Source organism: Cygnus atratus, chromosome 21 (assembly GCF_013377495.2).
Source record: "Cygnus atratus isolate AKBS03 ecotype Queensland, Australia chromosome 21, CAtr_DNAZoo_HiC_assembly, whole genome shotgun sequence".
Taxonomy (NCBI): Eukaryota; Metazoa; Chordata; class Aves; order Anseriformes; family Anatidae; genus Cygnus; species Cygnus atratus.
Genome location: NC_066382.1, coordinates 1,265,314 through 1,286,929, shown reverse-complemented (window position 1 = coordinate 1,286,929; position 21,616 = coordinate 1,265,314). Strand labels below are relative to the sequence as shown.

Genomic DNA, 21,616 nt, shown 5'->3' with positions numbered 1-21,616 from the left:
ACCAGTTTACTTTAGTTGTTAACGTGGCGATTAGCGCTCTCTTAGGCTACACGAACTGCGTTATAACCGCCCATTTTGGTACGCTGGTTCGGCCAGAGGGCTCCCCTGCTCAGTGCCTGCTGGAGCAGTCAGCTCCTGCCCAAGTTAAAGGCTTGCCCTCGAGCTAAATGTGAATATCGTGCTGCAGGGCTGCGCAGTGAGCCTAGGGGTAGCCCAGACTGCTGGGAAGTTAATGGCAGTGCTGCAGAAGCCGGTGTTTTCTAGCGCTGGAAAGACTCATCGTCACCACCGCGCGATTGTGTCAGCACCGGGACGGCTCGCTTGAGTGTTCAAAGGACTGCGAGCAACAACGGGTGGCATGGCCTTCACTGCTGGGTGGAAAAGCAAGCCAGGAGAACAGCACCTATGTCACTGCCTTGCTGCTATTGTATGCCTGATAACTGTGGGAAAAAATGATGTCAATGCCTAACGGGGCCAAGGAACTGTCAGCTGAGACGAGGATTAGTGAGCCCTTGTTGCTTGCTATTAAGAAAGCGTCTCTCGCTTTGCCAGCGCTCTCAGGGTCGATGCCGTGTTGGTTGCTTACATGCTTACCATCTGTGATGGAAACGCTGCATCACAACCTGGGACGTGTAATGTATTCTGTCTGGGGCCCATCGTGGTCATCTCCTCCTGGAAAAATAAGTAATGATGCAAATAGTCCGCTATTTATTTTTGTAAAAAGTACTTCTGTGAAAAAATAAATGGGATAGAGAGGCAAAAGCGTAGAGTTAGCTTAGGATTCTGCCACCTCTGGGCATTCTCAGTAGGAATGTTAAAATGACATGGGCTGAAAAAGCAGTTGCCAATTAAAATAGCAGCCTCGGGAAAACCGTAAAGGTCCAGAAGACAGATGGAAGTGAAGGATGGGGGCATCATTTGTTGCATTCCATGGGATGCATGTAGTTTTAGTAATACATTAAAATAGAAAGGCAGTGGTGGAGTCGCTTGTGAATCAGACTTCTGATGTAATGAGCTAAACAGCAGAGCTTCCAAGTCCCAGCTTAAAAAATATGGAAATATTTTGTTTCTAAACTTCTCTTTATCAGACTCTCTCACATCATTTGGCTCCTTCATTTTTCTCCCAAAGGCCACTTAAATCCTTGACATTTTCTCCTGGTGATATAATTTAATGCAGCCAGACAGCCTGAAATCAGAGCAGTTTTTAGCTCGGCCTTGTTAAGGTAACGTTCTCAGGCACTGGCTGGGCAGATCAGCCTAATCCCTGAGCCACGGCGGAGCTCAGCTCTGACGGGGCTGCTTGTGCTCCTGTCGCGTTCTCACTGCTGGGAGATGGGGAGGCTGTGTGGATGCCATCACTTCTCCGCGGGCTTTACGTCCCTGACGCAGGTGGGGCTGGCTCACGGGGGTCCCGAAGGCATCCCTCGTGCATCACAGCTCCCTGCGGCACGTCACGGACAGCGCAGCTCCGCTGGCGAGGTGCTGGGAGCTGCCCTTTGCTGCTGGGCCTCGTGTCAGGGAGAGACTTCCTACGTCTTGTTTTACGGGCTGCTGTTTTTCGGAAAAGTCGTGCCCGTCAAATCGCGTACCTTCCGAAGCACAGTAATTATGGCTGCATTTCAAATCCAGCTCTTCTCTTTTCTTCTACCGAAGAAAAATTAAATGCAGATTAACTGCAGTTCACTAAATAGCACTCTGCATGACTCTTCTTTTAAACTCTTTGGTAATTTGATCCACACACCAATCAGCTGAAATGCAGCAAAATAATTTGCTCTCATTTATGCTGGACTAATGTAGTTAAAATTACTCTTACTATTGGACTTCTGCTGGTTTAGCTGGGATGGACTCGTTCCCGTAATTTAAAGATGCAGCTGCACTTATCGGAGCTGCTTTCAGACAACTTTCCCACAGGGGACATTCCTGATTCTCTTTTTGGGTGATTCCACACCATGGTTTTCCTGCAAGTGGAATACTTTCTGAAAGCAAAGCCAGCGTTTCAAACACCAGAGCCTAACCTTCGGGTTGTTCCTGCATGGTGAAGTGCTTGAGCGTGCAGTACATGAATGAACCGCAGCGACACGGGAAGAGCCTGGGTTCCTGACTCGCTTCAGAAATCGCCCACCAGTTCCTAACTTTTTAAACTGTTGTCCACATACGCTTGCCAAATAAACTCAATGCAAATTATATCTCAGCTGCAAGGGAGGAAATAAATATGAAACACCTAATGATTTCAGCACACATGGGGCTGCAAAGTCTGGCCCGGTGTTAACTCTTAAGATAAAGACAAACTCTCAAAGAGAGATTTTTTCTGTGCAGCGGCTGCCTGCTGTGGACTCCAGAGCTTCTTCCACTAAAACATTGCTTTTGCTGTGATTTTTTTTCACACAGTGGCATATAAACCACTGTAGCGGAGACATTAGGTCTCGTGTAGAAAGAGCAAAATGTTTTCTTTGCCATCAGTCTGGTGGCAGAAAAATACTGCCCAAAGGAGGAGATCAGTTTCATATCGCTGCCAGTACCTTTTGTGGGGTAATGTTTGGGTCATCGTTTGTAGTATTCAGTAGAAGGGGGAGAGAGGCGTTTGTGTCAATAGGAGAATAGCCTCATCTATCTAATTTAAACACCTCTGCAAATGACTTGGCTGTTTCTTTCCTGCCTGTATCCCTGGAAGGTACGTAACCCTCTGTGTTGTTGTCCAGCAGGGTGGAGAAGCGGAAGGTGACAGACCCTGTGGGTGCCCTCAAGGAGAAGTACCTGCGACCCTCCCCGCTGCTATTCCACCCCCAGGTAAAAGCAGTAAAATTATAACGCAGCGTTGATTGAATTGCAAGAAGTTTGAGATGGAGCTAGCACGAACAAGTCTCTCGCACCAGATTCTTTTCATCCAAGGGCCTGAATGGAAACTCCAGTATTTTCCACCGGTTACTTTTAAGTACTTTTAATTTCATACCTAGTTTGAGGATGGTGGCAGTAATGTCTTGCTGTTGCTTTTGCATTAACAGAAGAACAGGGATAAGGTCTGGACAACTCGTACAGGCTGCCAAACTTTCACATGCCAGAATGCCTACATAATTTTTTCATTGGAAACACCTGGTGCAGGCATTTGCAGTAGTGCAAAGTGGAGAAAGACACTCTAGCATCTAGGCTGTAGCATTTTATACCTGCCCGACACTCCCTTTACATCACTCAGAAAGTGTAAAAGTGGGGCGATGGGTAATTAGAGTCCAAATCTACCTACTCCGAAAGGTGGTGGGTCAGCCCACAGTGCAGCCATGCTAGGTCCTTAATGCACAACTAAGTCCAGTGCTACAGAGACTGTTCATGAGAATCAACCCCAGTTCACCAAAAAAACCCTTATATTTTAAGTGGTAGCTAAACTCTCCCGTGGTGAGAGTGGTGTTACTATTCCTTGCTTCCTAACAATAATGCAGTCGGTTCTGCCACAAGCTACCTGATGGCCTTTCGGTGTGACAGTCACCAGCCATCCTCCGTCTCTCCTGCCGTGAGCACTTAGTGGGAGCTGAGCTCTGTGGTCATTATTGTACTCTCCTTTATACTCACATGCATTGTTCTTGTCTGATAATGTTTCCCACCTTAGATAAATAACTTGCAGGTTTGTGAAAGCTGGATCCTGGTTGTTTTCACAGCTAAACTTAGTTTCTTCATTGTTTTGCATCAGCCTCAGAGTTTGGTTAACAACTTCCCCTGATTTTTCCTTCATACAGGCTGGATAATGGTGACAGGCTGGCCAGGAACATCCTGTGTTTGTGTGAGTTAGAATAGTGGGGATATCTGCCTGTAAAGAATCTGATAGCAGGGAGGAGCTAGTGCAGCAAAGCAACCCAACAAGACGATGAGAAACGTGCGGACCCTGAGCAGGAGCAAGCATTGGGTGGAAGGTTATTAACATTGTTCACGAAATCCTGACCACGTCCTCTTCCCATGGCAATGAAAAGATGTGGAAGGTCTGGTTATCTCTAATAGCTTATCACACAGAATAGCCTAAAATTTACAATCACTCAAGCCTGAAACTTCCTGATAACTAATTTTTAATGAAGGGCTTACTGTGTAAAGATCACTCGATCTTGACAGCAGCTGATATTTCAGATATTTCAAATACTGAAGGTGAATGAGGGCAGGTCATTTGTTCAAGAATACATGAGCTTTTTACTTACCAGATCCCCATCCAATATTATCCTGGATGTTTTCCTAAAAAAACTCACCTTTGCAGGGACTCCTGCTTCTGTCTTCTTCGTTAGGACCAACGTCCATACAGCAGACGAATTAGAGGCCCCCTCTACATGTGTTTCTCTCACTCAGAGCCCACGTCTGGTCTAAGTCTTTTCTTCTGTGAATAATTCCCCAGATCTCAGAGAGGGCCCTGGGTGAGATGTGATTAAGCCAAAAACTGTGATAAAGATTGAGTGTTCGGAAGATGCTTGCTTTCTTAAAATGCATTTCAGGCAACTTTTACTTCTTACCCGGTCGTTGACAGTAGTTCCTCTGCTATGGTGTGAGTTATTCTTACATTGTCTATTTTAAATGAAACTCTGGACAACATAAATAAATGGTGTAACTTTTTGATAACTTAATGGAAAACCTTTTCTCACCTGTTAAGTTTCTTTTCTTCTCCCCTTCTTTTTTATTATAACCAGGCAGTTGTTCCCTAAATAGCAAAGTGCCTTTACCACTGGAGAGGCTATGGCCGGTGTTTAGAATTTTAAAATAAGCCTACGGCTATCAAGCCAGCAAACATCTCTGACTAAGTGCCTAAAGAACAGGGCACAACAAAAGATATCTCCAGGTACTCCAGCAAAGGGCTGAGTGGCATAGCTCTGAAAGATCCGGATAGCATTTTAACGTGATGGTTTTGTTACATGACTGGCAGCTGGGGCAGAGCTTTTGCTGTAAATGATCAAGTAACCTTTTCAAGTGGCTGGCGCTAAGTATTACTTACTATTTATCATGGGCTGGGAGCCTCCAACTAAGGGGCTGTGGATCTATTATCGAGAAATGGGTTTTACTACTCCTCTTTTTTACAGCTTATGAATGGTTGTCAGCCTTCCACAATGTATTCTTTGGTGATTAAGACAACTTTTTTTTATAGTCATACATTTTAAACAATATCTTGGCTCTCTTCTCCCCCCCGAGCCCAGTTTAATAAAGTGTAAACGTGCAAAAGGTCAGCCCTTCCTGTACAATAGAGCATCTACTTTTGATATATGGCTTCCTACTGCCTTCCGCTCGCTCGCTGTCTCCCCGCTCGCTGTCTGACTCCATTCAGGCTCCCACTGCCCCCTCGCTCCCTCTCCCGGTGATGTCAGCTGCAGCCAGGAGGCAGCTTTATGGCTTGCTTGTTTGTTTTAGCCCTGCTTCAGCTGGGTATCGCAAAAGTGCTCTCGAGAGTGCACAAAACTGAGCGTTGGAGATGTTAGTGCAGTCCTCTGAGTTGCTTTCTCTCTTGGATTTGGATTTCCTGTTTTGCTTTAACGAAAGTAAAAATGTTTTTTTGTTGTTGCTTTTGTTTTGGTTTGGTTTTTTTTAGGTCTCCTTTTCTTTCCACGCAGACCGACTTTCTTCTTCTTTCTTCTTTTTTTGCTTTCCACTTCTGCCATTTTCCAGGTTTTTCCCCTTCTCCCTGTTTCTGGTCTGGTTTAATCCCTGTGTGTGTGTGCGATCGGGGCTCTGCTGAGTCACAGAAACTCGAGCTGGGAGGGGTGTGCAGAAGCCTTGTGCTCGTGTCCCCTCTCCAGGCCTGTTTGCCTCCCACTCCCATGCAGACAGGTTTTCCCTGTGCAGACTGTGGTCCTCCTAACCACAAGTCATCCAGCTGCTGCTCACTTCTGTTTTATTTTGGCTGGCATTTCCTCTCCTGCCAGGAATTTGGCCATCCTTCCGTCACCTTTACTGACTTCTGAACCTTTCTTACCTGTAAGTAACATGTTGGCCTCTTAGCCACACAAACTCTCTGTGGGCACCCTCCGTCCCGAGTCTGATCTTCACCCCACGGCTCCAGCTGCTGCCTCCTCCCTGAGGCTCCAGCCCCGTGGCCAGCAGTCGCCCATTCCCCTGCTCTCTCCCGCTGCGCTTTGGCCAGGATCCTTCTGCCTCCTGCCCCAAAGCTCCCTGTCCTCTCCCACCTGGGGCCACCTGCCTGCCTGCCCCGTGCTCGCTGCTGCTCGCCCTCTGAGCCTGAGCGAGCGTAACGTGTGTGTGTGAGAAATGAAACCTCCTTGCTCCCCGAGGCTGGGTGGTGTCAGGGGGAGAAGAGGGGTTGGGCTGTGACTTCTGCACTCAGCAGCTGCCCACGTTGTCTAAATTTCAGTGTCATCCCTGGGAAAAGGGAAGCTGAGTGTACCCTGAGACAATTTTTAATTTGACATGCTGTAGGTAAACACAGGCACGTTGCAGAAGGTTAAAAAGTTTTCTAATCTCTACGATCTGATGCTTATAGCCTGGCTTTGTCAGCTGTACCTTTTCTGAATCCTCTGAACCCGATGTACTACTGCGCTCTTCCCTGGCTGGATTCAGTGACTCCGTTTCATGCTGTGCTGCTGGCTCCTGCGAATAAGAGCAAACATCAGCAACAGGCTCTGAGCACCATACCAGTGCTAAAAGACATGTTTTATGCATCAGAGAGTGTTCTTCCTGTGGATTTTAATGACACGAGGTCTTGCCTTGTACTTGTAGATGTCAGCCATAGAAACGATGACAGAGAAACTGGAGAGTTTTGCAGCCATGAAGGCAGACTCTGGCACTTCCCTGCAGCCCCTTCCACATCACCCTTTCAACTTCCGATCTCCACCACCCACGCTATCCGACCCCATCCTGCGCAAGGGCAAGGAGCGTTACACCTGCAGGTAAGGGCCTTGGCACCACCGCAGCAGCGGGAGCGTTCTCCCAACGTGTTGGGGCACAGAGCAACATCACAGCAACATCATCGGGCACAGAGCGACTTCACATGGTCATCCTTACTGTCTGGATACGGGTGGAGAGGAAAAACAAGAAGCAGCAGAATTAGAACAGGGCATTCTGATGACTAATTCGCTCTGAAATAGCTTGTTTTGTCTGGTAGAAAATCAGCATCTTCTATTTTCTTTGTAATTTTTAATAACCTTGAGAACAGATCTGGAGATTCTCAAGCAAACAGAGTTCTCCAAGCCAAGTCTCTTGTGTGTGGTAGCAAATGCCACAGTTTCCAGTGCAAATGCATTACAATCTCAGCTATGCAAAAAAAAATGGAACTTTAAAAACAGCGTGCAGTAAGCCTCTCTGTTCAGACACAACTTTACCCGCAGAAATACTTACATATCCATTGCAGTTATCAGAGCGTATCACCAAGGGAATAGAAATCTGTATCTGCTTACACGGTTTTACCTGCAAGTACCAGAGGTTCTTGTGATGGCTCCTGCTTCATTTTTCCTTGGGGGCAGTAAGTGGGTACAGATTTTGTTTGATGCATCTCTTGTGTTCTACTGCCTCAAAAGCTCTGGGCTCAAATTTCAGTTGTGGATTCAGAAATGTGAGGTTTGTAGCTCCAATAGGGACTAAACTTATATGTAGATGCACAGTAGCAAATTAACATTTGGATTTTCATTATTGATTAATGCTCCCATTAACTATTCATTTTAAGGACATTTGAAGGTGCTGAATGCCTCTGAAATTAAGAAAGTCTGCCCATATTTTCCTTCTACAACATTAAGCATCGGGCTTCACAGACACAGAACATAACCTTCCCTCCTGAGTATTTTATTTCCCAATTAATGTTTTTATTTATACCTCCCTTCCTTTTGAGTTTTCTATGACTCAGATTTATTATGGATCACAGTTCATTCTCTTATTTTATTTTATATTGCTGCATTTCCTTATTCTAAGCAGACTGTCAGAGTCCCAGCAGTATATCCTGATAACAGCAATGTAATGCTGCAGCATTTATCTAGAAGCGAATGCTATGAATTCTGGGGATGATCAAGTAGATTCTGCGTGATAAACAACCAAATAAGAATATAAAGGAGATCTATAAAAATCTCAAGTGGTGCGCAGTGTGAACAGTCAGTGATTAACCACTCTGTCCTAATGCAGGAATGAGGTAGTATCAAATGAAGTTACGAGTGACAGGCTCAAACAAGCAGGAGATTCTTTTGGACACACCACAATTCAGCCGAGGAACTCATTGCTGTAGGAGGCTGAGGACATCAAAAGCTTATATGCATTCGCAAAGCTTTTTAGAAAAATAGGTGGAAGAAGCTCAGCAAAACCGTGTTGAGTGCAACTGTTCAAGTTTAGGCTCAGAGGGATCTGGAACTTCAGATTACTGGAAGCTGGGAGAATATACTGGGGATGCGTCAGTGTATCCTTTCTTTGTTCTTATATACTTCCCCAGGCCTCCAAAATAAGCTACTAAGTCAGAATTTGGGTCTGACCCAAGTCTTCCTATAATAGGCATTTGATTTATTTTTTTTCCTGCCCTTCCCAGTGTTGCAGCATTATTGACTGCTGTTCTGTGTCTGATGGAAATGGGTTCCAGCAGTATCTCACCACCGTAAATCCTCTTATTCTGAGGTGGACGTCATGCTGTTAGTTCTTGCGTCCACATCTTCTGCCCTCAGTACATATGTGCCCAGAGTTATAAATGCACAAAGTGATTTTCTAATTTGGGGAACGGTATCAAAACAAGTCAGAGAGATAGCAACTGGTGATACAGTGTTTGTAATTTTGGTCTTGTGGCAGAGCTTTCGTGCACTGATGGTTACTTTGGCTTTCACTGTCTAGGTACTGTGGTAAGATCTTCCCACGCTCAGCAAATCTGACAAGACATCTGCGGACGCACACTGGAGAACAGCCCTACAGGTGATGTTGTCCCCCAGATACTGCCCCTTTCCCAACACGCTCCTCATTCACCACTCTGTGTTTTTTTTTTTCCTTTCTATAAAGTTGTGCCAACATAATGCTGCAGTCCTGTAGCATTACATACAGTGATTCATAGGACTGTATATTATGTGTACCAGCCAAAAATAATCAGGCTTGGCAGCTTGAAGATAGACACTTAACTTATATTTAGATGTATGCTGGCAAATGAGTGGTCTGATTTCCAGTGTTGTTTAACACTCACATTAACCATTCATCTCAAGGACAGCTGAAGGTGCTGAATGTCTCTGAAAATCAGGCTGTTTTGAAGGGCTTGCCAGTAAATTAACTGCTGGATCTAGCTAGATTTTTTTTTTTCTTTTCCTAATGCATGTCAGAGGTGCCTGGGGTAGTAGATGAAAAAAAAAAAAAAAAAAAAGCCCTGTGGTATATGTGTTTTAAAATCTAAGTTAGGTAGTGTTCCAACTTAAGTGGCAAAGTTTAAAAAGAGCGATCAGAGGGTGGGAATTCAGACACCGTTTGACTTAGTTAGGTGTCTAAGGTAGAAGCCTGTACTATTTTCTTCTAGTTGTGGACAAAAAAGTCTGATTCTACACTGCAGTTTGTGTTGCGTATAGAAAAAAGGGCACATACAGACACATTTATAGAAAATGCAGGCAGTGCGTTCCAGCCTGGGCATTGGGCTCTACTGAAGGGACTCCTGTTTAAGCGAGTCTTTTAGATTTCAATAAACCTCACAAGAAAATGTATGTAAGTGTGAGTATATATATGAAGGGTCATTTGTCATAGAATATTTCTGCCCAATATTTTCTTACTGTTTTGCAGTCAGTTTCAAAAAAACTTTGGCCAAAAATATGCTTAGGTTCATTTCTTTTTAGAATAGTATACGAGCAAAACTGAACGAATGATGAATAGAGAGCTCACTGAAAATCAAGCATTGTGTTTTCCATAACATGAGTAAGTGTTTTGCATGTTGTCAAACAGTAGTAACAATTCGAACAATTTCATTTTTGGTAGCTAATGTTATGGTATTTCCATACACAGTCGTAAGTTCACAACAAAGCTAACGTAACAGTTATTATATAAAGAGAAACAAACAAATTTATGAGCAGCAAAAGGCCATCTGGTCAAATATATCAAATTTTTATGCTTAGTTTAACTTAAGAAGCCACTTTCTCCCACATTGTAATCCCAGGTACGTACAGAGTCAATTTTTTTTTTCCATATGGAGCCATACAGAATTCTGAGTGTAGACATTAGGTAAATTAAAAATAATAAAAAAAAACCTCTCCAAAGCAGACATATATTTTGGAACCATTCCCTGTTCTTCTGATTTTTCAGTTGCGTTATTTGATATGCCTTGAATGAACGCTGTGTATTCACCATACACCCCTGTCTGAGTAGAATGCTCACTCCCAATTATTCAGAGATTGTTAGTCCAGTTTTCTTCCAAAAAAGGAGACCTGCAACTTAACAAAGGTTAGGAAAATACAGATTTATTTGATCTGGTCTTCTCCCAGAAAATGGCCCGTGTGTTTTTTTTTGCAATAGAGGTTTGACTTCTGGACAATGTTGCATTATAATAGCACTCCTGAGAGTTAGTGCTACATTTACAGAAGAGCTTAATTATCATTGATTTTCTTTTGCTCTCAGAGAACTGAGATTTCCAACTTTAGCAGCATTAATTGCTTTGAAAGCTTGTTTTCAAAGTGCCAACCTTATGCAGGTAAAAGCAGCTTGCTGATTTTTCAGTGTTTTATTGATGTCTTGCTTATAACTTTTCATTTGATTGTTTAAATGTGTTTTTGTTTTTTTTTTTCTGTTGACTCTGTCAGTGTTGGAGTTTGTTAAAATATGAATTAAAATGTTCATAAATCTCCTACACGCTGACCAAACGTCCACATATAGATTAAGAAAAATGCAGGCCAGAAAATCAGATGCTTTGTTTTTTTGATTCCTGATTGTCATTGATAAGTGGTGTGGCTTTTACAAAGTCATTTAAAGTTAGTAGCTGTCTATTTAATTAGGCATAAGGTAGGAATACGTAGTAAATGAGCAATATGAAGGTCGATTAATTCTTATTGAGAAGGGAAAGTGCTACATGTTTTTTGGAGAGTGAGAAATAACTGCTAATGACCTGTGCTTTCTAAAAATGAGAATGATTTGAAATGGCTTAAAGACAACACGCTATACCATAGAATTAGACACAATTCTTTTCATTCTTCTATACCGTATCTAAAATTCAAAAATATGTACTTTAAAACCCAATGGTACAAAGGACTATCAAGCTTAAAACTGCGTCTTTCAGAGAAATGCAAACTAACTCGGGCTTGTTGTGAGATCACGTCAGACTTATGTGGCGACTCAAGTTGTGAAAAGCAGGAGGTTGTTGTCCTTCTGAGGTTACAAAGCAAAATGCAGGCAAGGCGATTTTTAATGAAGCTCCTTATGCTTGGAACACATGAACATAAGGGTATACTGTAGCTGTGAGTTTGCTTCTTGTTTTTGTTTTCAGTCCCTGGAATCACAGAATCACACAAACTACATAAAACTTGGACTGAGAACAACTAAGAGCTACTCGATTCAGAAGGGCTTTTTTTTTTTCTTGTTTCAAATGTCCCTTCCCTCCAGGATGCCATCTAATTGATTCTTGAATTACACCCAGTCCTTAAGCACTGCCTGTAAGGCTGTGATTCCTCCTATAAAGATGTGCTTCCTGACGTCTGTTTTGAATTTGTTTTTCTTTAATTTCCTTTTAGGCCCCCGTGTCCTGTTATCTGCATTAAGCTGAAACTAACAACTAAAGCTGACATCTACCCTGGCATTTCAGATTGCACACAGTTCAATATGAACCTCTTCTCTCTCATTTTCTTTTTTTTTTAATGTAGGCTAAATTCATCCCTGCTGTAAGTGCACTTGATATTTAGGAAGAGCCACTGTCCATGTGTTTTATGCTTTGTGACTGTAATTCTGTTTTACATTTTATATTTTTATTTTTTTAATTTTGCAAGTGCAGTCACGCTATTGAAACTTCACGAAGTATGTTATCAAATGCCTTACCGTCACTTCTGTAGTGTTACCAAACTGTCTTTTTCTTACGGTGATTAGCTCAGTTACTCATTCTTACGTTGTTTGCTGTCTGTTTCCCCCCTTCCCATTGTTTGTCATACGGAGAATCCAGGTTGCCTCCAGCTCTGACTTCGCCCTGTCTGCTGTTCCTTAGAGCTCCCGCATTCCAGCTTTGGCTCCTTCTTAGCTATCCTTCAGTCCTGCTTTGTATTTTTTTAGCCTATTGGTGTGTTACTTTAAACTGATAAGCAAGAAATTTTACTAGCATTTTGTCAGTCTGTTTACAGAGTAAATACAGCTTCTTTTGAGCTTTATTCTTCTCCTGCCTCTGTGTTCACCTCTTCCCTGAATTTAAGTTGGTTCCTCTGTCTGGGTCATTTATTTAGATTAAAACCAGCAGAGACCCAAGTACCGACCCCTCTGGGACCACAAATAATACAGTACGTCTCCCTCGTCCCTTTACTTTCAGACGTTAGATATTGCTCCTTTCCAATGCCCCTCTGTTTTCTATTTTTTTAACAAGCTCTTTATCCTTTCTCTGTATCTGAACCTGGATCCACATAGCTCATAGTTAGAGCGAGGACCTGTCAAAGGGAACTTTTCAAAGACTTCCTGAACATCTAAATAAATTGACATACGGGAGGCCAGATCTCTCTTGCCTTGCTCATGTGAGCTCTGCCTTTGAAGTCCCTGGAGCTGCCGGCGTGAGTGATGGGCGCGGGGTACGCGGGGCAGCCGCACGTGCTCGGAGCCCCGATGCTCCCCTCGTGCCCGGCCCTCGGCAGCACAAAGCCGAGGCTGGACCGAGGAGGGGAGGTTTGAGGAAGAGGGGTAAGAAGGGTATGGGAAGAGCAACCCGGAGTGAGCAAAGGTGCGTCTCGAGGTGGGATCAGCAGTGATCTGATCTAGAAATATTTCCTGCTTATGAGGTGCGGACAGGCAGGGAGGGAAGACCAGAGCATCAGCAGAGAGGAGGGGGCTGGCGGTGCAGTGTTGGTAGAATCAGCTGTGCAAAGCTGCTTAGGAAAACCCCACAGAATAAGGATATTGGGTATTTGTTTTGCACATTGCAGTTTTCTGAAATGCTGAACAGTAGAAGCTGCAGAAGCCTGGCAACTCGTGAAATCAGACTCGTTGGGTGCTAGCAGGTAGGGGGAGAGTAAGAGCTGGAAGTCCATGCATGTTTAACGTGTCAGTATATAAACTGCTTGTCCAGCTGACGTTCAAATAATGTCTTGTCTTCTGTAGCTGTTCACATTTTTTGGAAAAAAAAAAATCAAACTTTTTAAGTTTGAGAAAACTATGGTTTAATAAGAGATTTGCCTTTATTCCTATGTTAATAAAGGTTCATTATTTGAGATATCTTAATATTTTTCAGTGATTTAACAGTAGGAAATTCAGAGGTGGACATGGAATCCATGAATACTCAGAGAGAGAGTGTTTCATAAATGTATCTCTGCTATTTCCAAAAATAATATCAATTTGGTTTTAGAGACCAAATAAAAATCACAGCTGTAGCACATCTGGAAATTGTGTGTGTGTTTCACAATATAGATTTTTTACACTCACACCCCCTTCTCGCATTTGAATCTGTCGTGTTTGCAGGAAAACGATACCATGTCCTTACTGTCAAGACAAATCTAGCTTCATACCTGAATGACAGAAGCCCAGGATACACTTGTGTGCCCTGTTCGAGCAGTGGAGTAATGGCGCTCCTAAAACATGCCCACCGTCCTTGTGCCTTATCACATGGTAGCTCAGCTCAGTGGGACAAATTCTGTTCTTAGAGCAGTTCAGCTAAAGCAAGTGGTTTTGTTCTGGCATTCCGGGGGCTTGTGAACAGTTTTTATTTTGTCCCATAAGTGTGCAAGATTTGCAAAGGTCAGTAGTGGAGAAGGGATTCTGCTTCCCATGGGCTTTGGAAGCACAGCCATGAGGAAGGCAGTTTTGTTGAGGTACAAACGATGTATTTAAAGGGAGACCTAATGAGGGACTCAGGTTGGTTCAAAGAATTAATTTTCTGTAGCTCTAGTCCCGAAACTTTTCACTGCGGCTCGAAGCTGCCCTCTTCTGTACAGCGGCTGCAGTGGTGCCGGCGCTGGGGGGGAGAGCAGAGGTCCGAGCTCACAGCATCGGGGTTTACAAAAGCCTTGCTTTTATTCTGAGGGAATCTGAATCCGGAGAGGGGATGGCAACTTTGAACAAGCTTCCAACACATCTACCGTGGTTCCTGCCGAGGGATTTTTCAGAGACAACATTTCTTCACTCAACAGCTTCCCTAAACATTCTGGCTTGGCTCCTTACGCTGCACATTTTTTTCATCAGAAACCAAATATTCGCTACATAGGAGTAAATCTTATCCTGTTTGGAAACTACAGTGTATTTCTTGGGAGCTATTGTACTGTAATAATAACCGTAATTGCCTTTAAAGGCATGTTCTGCTGCCTGTATCTTGAGTACCACAAGGAATTTCAGAAATAAATCTAGGTTTGTCTGTATGTCCAGATAACTGTGTCGTGTAGGGATGTGCAAGCTAATAATGGTTTTATATTTTTAACCTCCCTTCTTTCTTCTCATTCTGTCTTCTTTCTCCTCTCCCCATATTTCACCTGCTTCCCCTACAAAATGAGAAATAAATTAGCTCACCTTTCTTATTTTTACGTTGATGTGTGGAAAAGTAATTATTTTGTTTAAAATTCTTATTTGTTTGGACGGCTCACTTCTTAATTAATCCTAATCCTTTCTTTGTGCTCCTTGAGTAACAATAATATTAGATTTGTCTGGAATGATTAATGCCTCGTGCGTTCCAGGTCCTCAGCTGAGTAAAGATTTATAGACCAACATTTTCTGGTTTTCTGGTAGTCAGATTTTTCTTTTTTTTTTCCCCTCACGTTGCACTCTTTGGCATTTGCTTCTATTTTTCAGGTGTAAATACTGTGACAGGTCATTCAGCATTTCCTCCAACCTCCAGCGGCACGTTCGAAACATCCATAACAAGGAGAAGCCATTCAAATGCCACCTGTGTAACCGATGCTTTGGGCAGCAGACCAACTTGGACCGACATCTTAAGAAACACGAACACGAGAATGTTCCAGGTAGCAAATGGCATTGCTGGGTGGTTCTGCTGGGGCGCCGGAGGGAGAAGACACCATTGTCTCATCTCTCTGGTCACCTGGGGAGGCCTTCATGGAAAGCACTGTTTCTGTATGCCGAGCATCCTTAGGTAGCAAAAACCAAATGCCACCTCCTCATGCAGCCAATGATACGTATAGCTGCAGTATCACGGTAACACGGGCACACATGCAGAGTACTCAGCTCTGCCACGCTCCCGGCAGGTCCGTGTGCCCTTTTCCGATCACGAAATAGCAGTCATGACACTAACCTCCTGGGGACGCTGTCCGGGGAGCGTAACCTCCCATCATGAGACCTTTTGGTACAAAGTTGTTGCAGACACACCAAACTTTACCGGGGGTTTTCAACCTGAAATGCATGTGTAGCTCTATGTGAAATTCGAGAAGATAAATAGACTTTGTCCTGAGAGAAAAACTGGAGGAAGAAATTCCTGTGCTGAAGCCAGCTAAGTGATCTCTCAGCCAAGGGAAAAGCTTTATGGTAAAGTCAAAGGCAAACAGCTATACAATGGATAGTGGTTCCTGATTTGTATATACCATCCGTAAATGCTAAATACCATCCATGTGTCTCTCTGTAGTTCAAGTCTGGAAAACATGAGCCTCTGTTGGCAGCTTTGGTCCATGAGATTTCTCTTAAATATTACATTCTCAATATATAGTGAGGGGATTGTTGCATAATGTTCCTCCTTGATTTTTCCTCTTAATAATAGCTTTGACAATATCTGATTGTTTCTCCTGTTCTCTTTTCTTGTTTCTCTCACTCAGTGAGCCAGCACTCTGGAGTCATTACAAACCACCTTGGGACCAGTGCCTCTTCCCCAAACTCGGAGTCAGACAACCATGCACTTTTAGATGAAAAAGAGGATTCGTATTTCTCTGAAATCAGAAATTTTATTGCAAATAGTGAAATGAATCAAGCATCAACTTTAGCAGATAAAAGGTAGACAAGCAAATAAAATTACCTGGTGACATGTATTGTTAACATGGTTAAAAGACCAGTCTCAGCCTCTGTCCTGCAGTACGTGATTTAAAACACTCAAAAGAGAGAAATGTAGAAATGTAGCAGTTTGGAAGGAAAATACAATCAACTTTAAGCTCTAAGCCTGGTATTAAATCGTTTCAGAAAGTGATTTAAGTTAGGAAGGCTTACACGAGAGATGCTAATATTCAGAGATGTAGCTGAAACCGGTGGGGACAAGTAATGGGGTTGTGCTAACAGAAGGCAGGCAGGCAGATTGCTGCAAAGTTAGCTCCAGTGCTAACAGTTGTCATAAAATGCAATTTCATCACTAGATAAAAATGTCATTAGTGATCTGTTGACCTTCTGTCATAAAATCAGTTGGCCTGTTCTGTCAAAGATCAGAGGCACCTGCTTTTCTAGTCTTTTAATGTGTTTCAGATCTGTCTGTATCTGTGGATTTCAGCAAATCTGAATGTATAATAACACTCACACCTGCAGCTCTCTTGCTTTCACAAATAGCTATTCAATGCCAATATTAAGGTGTAAGTCCAGAATGTAAGTATGAGAAATCCACAGAATGATACAACCCGCGTAGGGAACAGTAAGCAGTCTGGAACGTGCTGGCATAAAATTTCTGGTAAAGATGCTACACTTACCTTACGTCACTTGGTGGCATCCTGCTGGGGTCTTAGTCCATAGCACTGTTGATCACACTCTCATTCTCGTAATGTAATTTAAAACTCCTAATCTCTTGGAGTCTGCTCTGGGTGTGAATAAGCAAAGTAATGTGAGAGAGAATTTAGGCTGGCTGTTGGATTATGCTGTGAGAAAGCTTCCTGCATCTGGTTGCTAAAAGGGAGGTTGTTAGAATACAGAAGCAGAGAGGAGGAAAGTCCCGTGTCCCACAGATGTTATATTATGAGATGGAAAAGCATCATTTAAATCCAGACTAGACAAAATTCTAGTTTAAAAAGCATTTGGGTTGGTATATACTTGACATGCTCATTGGCTGTTAAGAAATTGTGAAGGCTGAAGTTTAACTGCCTAAAACATGTCTGTTTTCCTTTTCCTTGCAGTGTAAATGATATGTGTATGCACAAAGATACATCTCTATATGTTTGCATGTATTATACACGTATATAAAATTAATAAAGTCTTACATTACAGTGAAAAGGCACGACTTACTCATTTGGTATCTTTTCTTTTTCTTTTTTTCTTTCCCCCTTGACCAAATATTTCAGGCCAGAAATCCAGGATATTGATGGCAATTCCCAGTGTCATGGATTATCAAATGAGAAAACAGAAGATGTGGATGATGAAGATGAAGAACTGGAAGAGGAAGACGACGACAGCCTGACAGGGAAGTCACAGGATGAAACAGTATCACCCACCACAGAGCCCCGAGGAGCGTATGAGGATGAAGAAGATGAAGAGCCCACATCTCTCAACATGAGCTTTGACCACACCCGAAGGTGAGGTGGGCCGTTCCCTTTGAGAAGTCAAATGTGGGCCAGACTTCCGACCCTGTGTCACTGGTAGATTGCGAGTGCTACTGTTTTATTTTTCAAGCCATATATCATACCTCCAGTTTGATTTAAGCATTCACTTGAAAGATTCCATTTTCACCATGGTGGGGGATACGAAACAAGTGGACTGCAAGGAGAATCTGTGATAAGATGGATATCCAAGACTTGAGGAGTTAATAACAGGAAAAGAGTTAGTCCAAAACAGAAAAGACCTTTTCCGCATACCACAGTTCAGTGGATAATGTCCGTCTCTAAAACCCTGGTCAGGGCAAAGGGAGAGGCATATGTATACAACCCAATTTGTACTGCGCAAAATGTTGACTTCAAGTGAAGTCACCAGAGTGCTGGGAAAAAGTGATTTTTTCTTCCTGAGGTCAAGCCATATCTATACACCTTCAAAATTAGTTTGTTGGACATGGTGTAGGCTTAGCATCGCTTTTGCTGCCTCAGTTTGATATTCGTAACAAATGTCCTGTGATGCAAAGAGCAGCATCTTATCTAGTCTCAGTGCATCGCTATTTTCATTGCAACTCAGAATGCAGCAGTGTTCTGTGGACACGGACACACTGTCGGACATGTCGGGGAGTGGACAGCAATTGGACACCTCCGCACAGCGAACTGTAGTCAGGCTGAACTGCAAATATTTATAGCACTAATGCTTGTACGTGCGTAGTCATGCTCTCCACTTTTTCTTTACTCCTTGCACTTTGTGTCGTTTCTGTGTTCGTCTGTCTGTCCGCTCACGCATGTGGCTTTGAGACCCCCATGGTATGTGCATGCAGGCACTGGGTTAGCACCACTCACATTGGCTGGTCTGTGAACGGTGAGATGAGCTAACAACAGGTCAACCCCTTCCCCTGGTCATTGGTACAGGTGTGTTGAGGAGGACGAAGCCGGCTTGTTAGATTTGGAGCAGATGCCGAATTTTGGGAAGGGGCTGGATCTTCGCAAAGCAGCCGAGGAAGCATTTGAAGTTAAAGATGTGTTTAATTCCACCTTAGACTCTGAGACAATAAAACAGACTCTGTACAGGCAGGCTAAAAACCAGGTGGGTATATGACAGAACATTTTATCTAGCTTGCCGCCAGCATGTGCTATAGGATTAGCAAGCAGCTGGCCTCCTTTAGCTAAGGTTTATTTTCCCCTTCCAGTGAGCAGGAATTCTGACTGTAATAAGTGAATCGTGTGGGAACTGTGTCTGTTGCAACTGTACAGAAATTGAGAAGAAATGGAGTGGGCGTCAGTTCTAGGTCACCAGGTCAATTTATCATTAAGCCTGTGTTGTGAGAACATGCTTATAGAGAAAGATAGCGGCATCTGTCTGTTTCTATCTGTCTGTATAAATGTCTTTTTCTGACTATTATGTATTTATGCTTCACTGTGCTGGACAGGAGAGCTCACACTCAACACTTCTAACTGTACGCCTCTAAGAAAGGTGCTCGGAATTACTGCCCAACTATCATCGTTGGCTATGTAGGGAATTTGGGCTTCTGCTTTCAGAGAACCACTTTGCACCTAGCTATGGAACGTGGTGTAAAGTAAAGGGTGTGAATAATGTCCATCCTGACAAGTGTCAAGTATGTTAGTGGAGGCTTGATGATATTTAATACGGGGGATAAGCTCAGCTGTTGCACTGGAGTCCTTTTCTAACCTTCAAGCAGCAGAATGTGTCTTGAAATCTATCCCCAATGTCCAGCAAAGCAGTAGCTTAATGCAGCCGCCATGCAGAACCAGATTTTTGATTTATCATCAGCTGGAATTTGTGAAGTTTTGTCCTCCACAGTAGGTGCTAGGGCTAAAGCTGGGGAAGGGACAGGACATGGCTTTTTTTCCAGGGGAAACTAAGGAAAGCACAAGCCACTTGCCTAACTCTTACATGTGTCCTGTTACTAATATGGCAAATGTACTAACTACCTGGGAAAGCTTGCTCCTTTCAAATTCGTCCTACTTCGTTAGGTCTGTCTGATGCTCGTCTGTGCTTTTTGAACCAGGCTCATACTGTATGAGGTGCAAGCCTGGTTACACTTAAATGGCAATAAGTAATTTAAACAATTTGAACCAGGGAATGCAGTCGTAAAACACCGTTTGTGTGAGCAGCACAGCACTCCTTGGGAGCTGTCTGTCTTTTACACAGTTTGAGAAGCGTGCACGTCCTTAGCACTACCAAGCTGAACCTCTTCCAGCACGTGCCTCCAGCAGATGGTGTGTTGACTTGACAAGTAGGTCTGACTCTCAGCCTGAAGAGGCCCAAGTCGGACGACCGGTTGGCATTGTCACCATCACAGATGCATTGCTAAGGGTCCCACTGCACTGAGTGTTGTACCGGTGTCCCAGATGAGGTGTGGTCTTTGGCTGTTGCCCTGCAAAGGCTTGTGCCTGGGTGGGTGCAGCCTCAGTGTGAAGGAGAGGGCTGCACAGCCACCACTGCACTCACACGTGGGAACATCCATCGCACCAGCTGGCGCAGGATGGGGGAAGCTGTGTCCTCCGCTGTTTCATGTCACAGGTGGCAGTTACACAGGCTTTTACCTCCGGTACGTGAGGTTATCACCTACCCAAGGCTTCACATTTGTTTGGGCTGTGAAAGGATGCAAAGGGCGTATGAGTCTTGGAAGAGGGAGAACATCTGGGTTGGAGAAGCAGTCAGGTCCTGTGGTAGCAAACACAAGTCTCCATGCAAATTCTCAGCAGACACTTAACCGCTTCACTGCAGCAGTGACCCAACAAGAACATACGAGCGCACTGGGAATACCAACGAGCTTTCCATGCCTGTGTTCCTAAACACTGGCAAGATTCGTAGCCCAGGCCAAAGGGTGCTGGCAATCTTATGTTTTGGTGAGGTCGTGCTGTGCTTCGCACAGGTTATTGTGGCCTGTCCTGCGTGCGTATTCACACGTCCCCTGCGTTACTCTCTTCTCCTGCAGGCTTATGCAATGATGCTGTCCCTGTCTGAGAACGCTCCCCTCCACGCGTCCTCCCAGAACTCTCTGGGTGCTTGGTTGGACATGGCAGGAGCAGCTTCAGAGTCGGGGACCTTTAACCCTATCAACCACCTCTGAGAGGTCAACAAGGCACTGGCCAGAGTCCCAGCGAGGAGGCGGTGGTGCTGCAATTATCCTAGCAAAAATCCCAGCGAGCAGAAGATGGATGAGAGGGCCTCAGGAGTCGCCTGGACTTTTGGCTGAGAAAGAAACCTGTCGCATCCGACCTGCAAGTCCTGCATTTTTACCTGTCCAGAGTTTTCATTTGTAATTTATCAGAACGAACCTCTCCAAAACTGGATAACTGATGCAGCCCCAGGATTTCAGTCTGTAGGAATAGCATAAGCAAGACATGAATTGCAACAGTGCAATCAAATATTGATCCCTCTAACATTACGAGAAGGTATCACTGCGCCAGTGAAGCCCGCATATAAATCACATCTTGAAACCATTCGGTAGCTTAATCCCTTCAACTCAGCCAAATAATGGGATAGCAAGGAAAAACAGAGCCAGGTCGGACCTGTCCCTGGTGCAATTCTGACAGAGTCACTGGAGTTACACCAGGGAAGGGTAAATTTAATTGACCTCAGAAAGAATCTGAACTTGTGCACTCCCACAGAAATATGCCCTATCCTTTGTTCCCAACCAAACCTACTGGCACAGCCCAAAGCTTCTCGAGTGTGAGGCCACGCTGCCTGTGGTCATGCTACGCTACATGCGGTGTCCCGGTTGAGAAATCTTCAGCCTGGAGCATTGCTGAGGCTGGGTTGTTGGTGTATCATGCAAATACGTGGTTCACAGGCATCGGCTGTGCCCTGAAAGCCCTTCTGCCTGTGCCTGCGCCGCAAGGCTGGGAGAGCTTCCATCTCTGGTAGTGCCTGCGAGCCCGAGCTGCTGCCTGCGCTCGGAGCATCCCGAGTGCTTCAGAACAATATCCATGCTCAGAAAATCTCCGGCAAGCGGGGCGGGGGCATTCGGCTCCGCTCTGGCCCCGTACCTCACGGCAGGGCCGCTTGGACCTCCCCAGGTGTGAGCACCCCCGGGTAAATCTGTGCCCGAGAGGTGCAGGCGTGTGCGGGG

At 44.2% G+C, this 21,616-nt stretch overlaps 1 protein-coding gene across 2 annotated transcripts in view; it reads left to right on the top strand.

The window, feature by feature from the left end:
• Positions 1 to 20,614, top strand: part of PRDM16 (PR/SET domain 16) — a 290,489-nt gene extending 269,875 nt beyond the window's left edge. The window contains exons 10-17 of one of the 2 annotated variants that reach the window (XM_035557638.1): positions 2,700 to 2,787; positions 6,691 to 6,860; positions 8,773 to 8,850; positions 14,863 to 15,032; positions 15,834 to 16,008; positions 17,271 to 17,501; positions 18,429 to 18,603; positions 20,480 to 20,614. In XM_035557638.1, the coding sequence (XP_035413531.1) occupies positions 2,700 to 2,787; positions 6,691 to 6,860; positions 8,773 to 8,850; positions 14,863 to 15,032; positions 15,834 to 16,008; positions 17,271 to 17,501; positions 18,429 to 18,603; positions 20,480 to 20,614 (1,222 nt within the window). The remainder of the gene's footprint in view (positions 1 to 2,699; positions 2,788 to 6,690; positions 6,861 to 8,772; positions 8,851 to 14,862; positions 15,033 to 15,833; positions 16,009 to 17,270; positions 17,502 to 18,428; positions 18,604 to 20,479) is intronic. The other variant, XM_035557637.1, reaches the window with a different exon arrangement.
• The last annotated feature ends 1,002 nt before the right edge of the window (positions 20,615 to 21,616 follow it).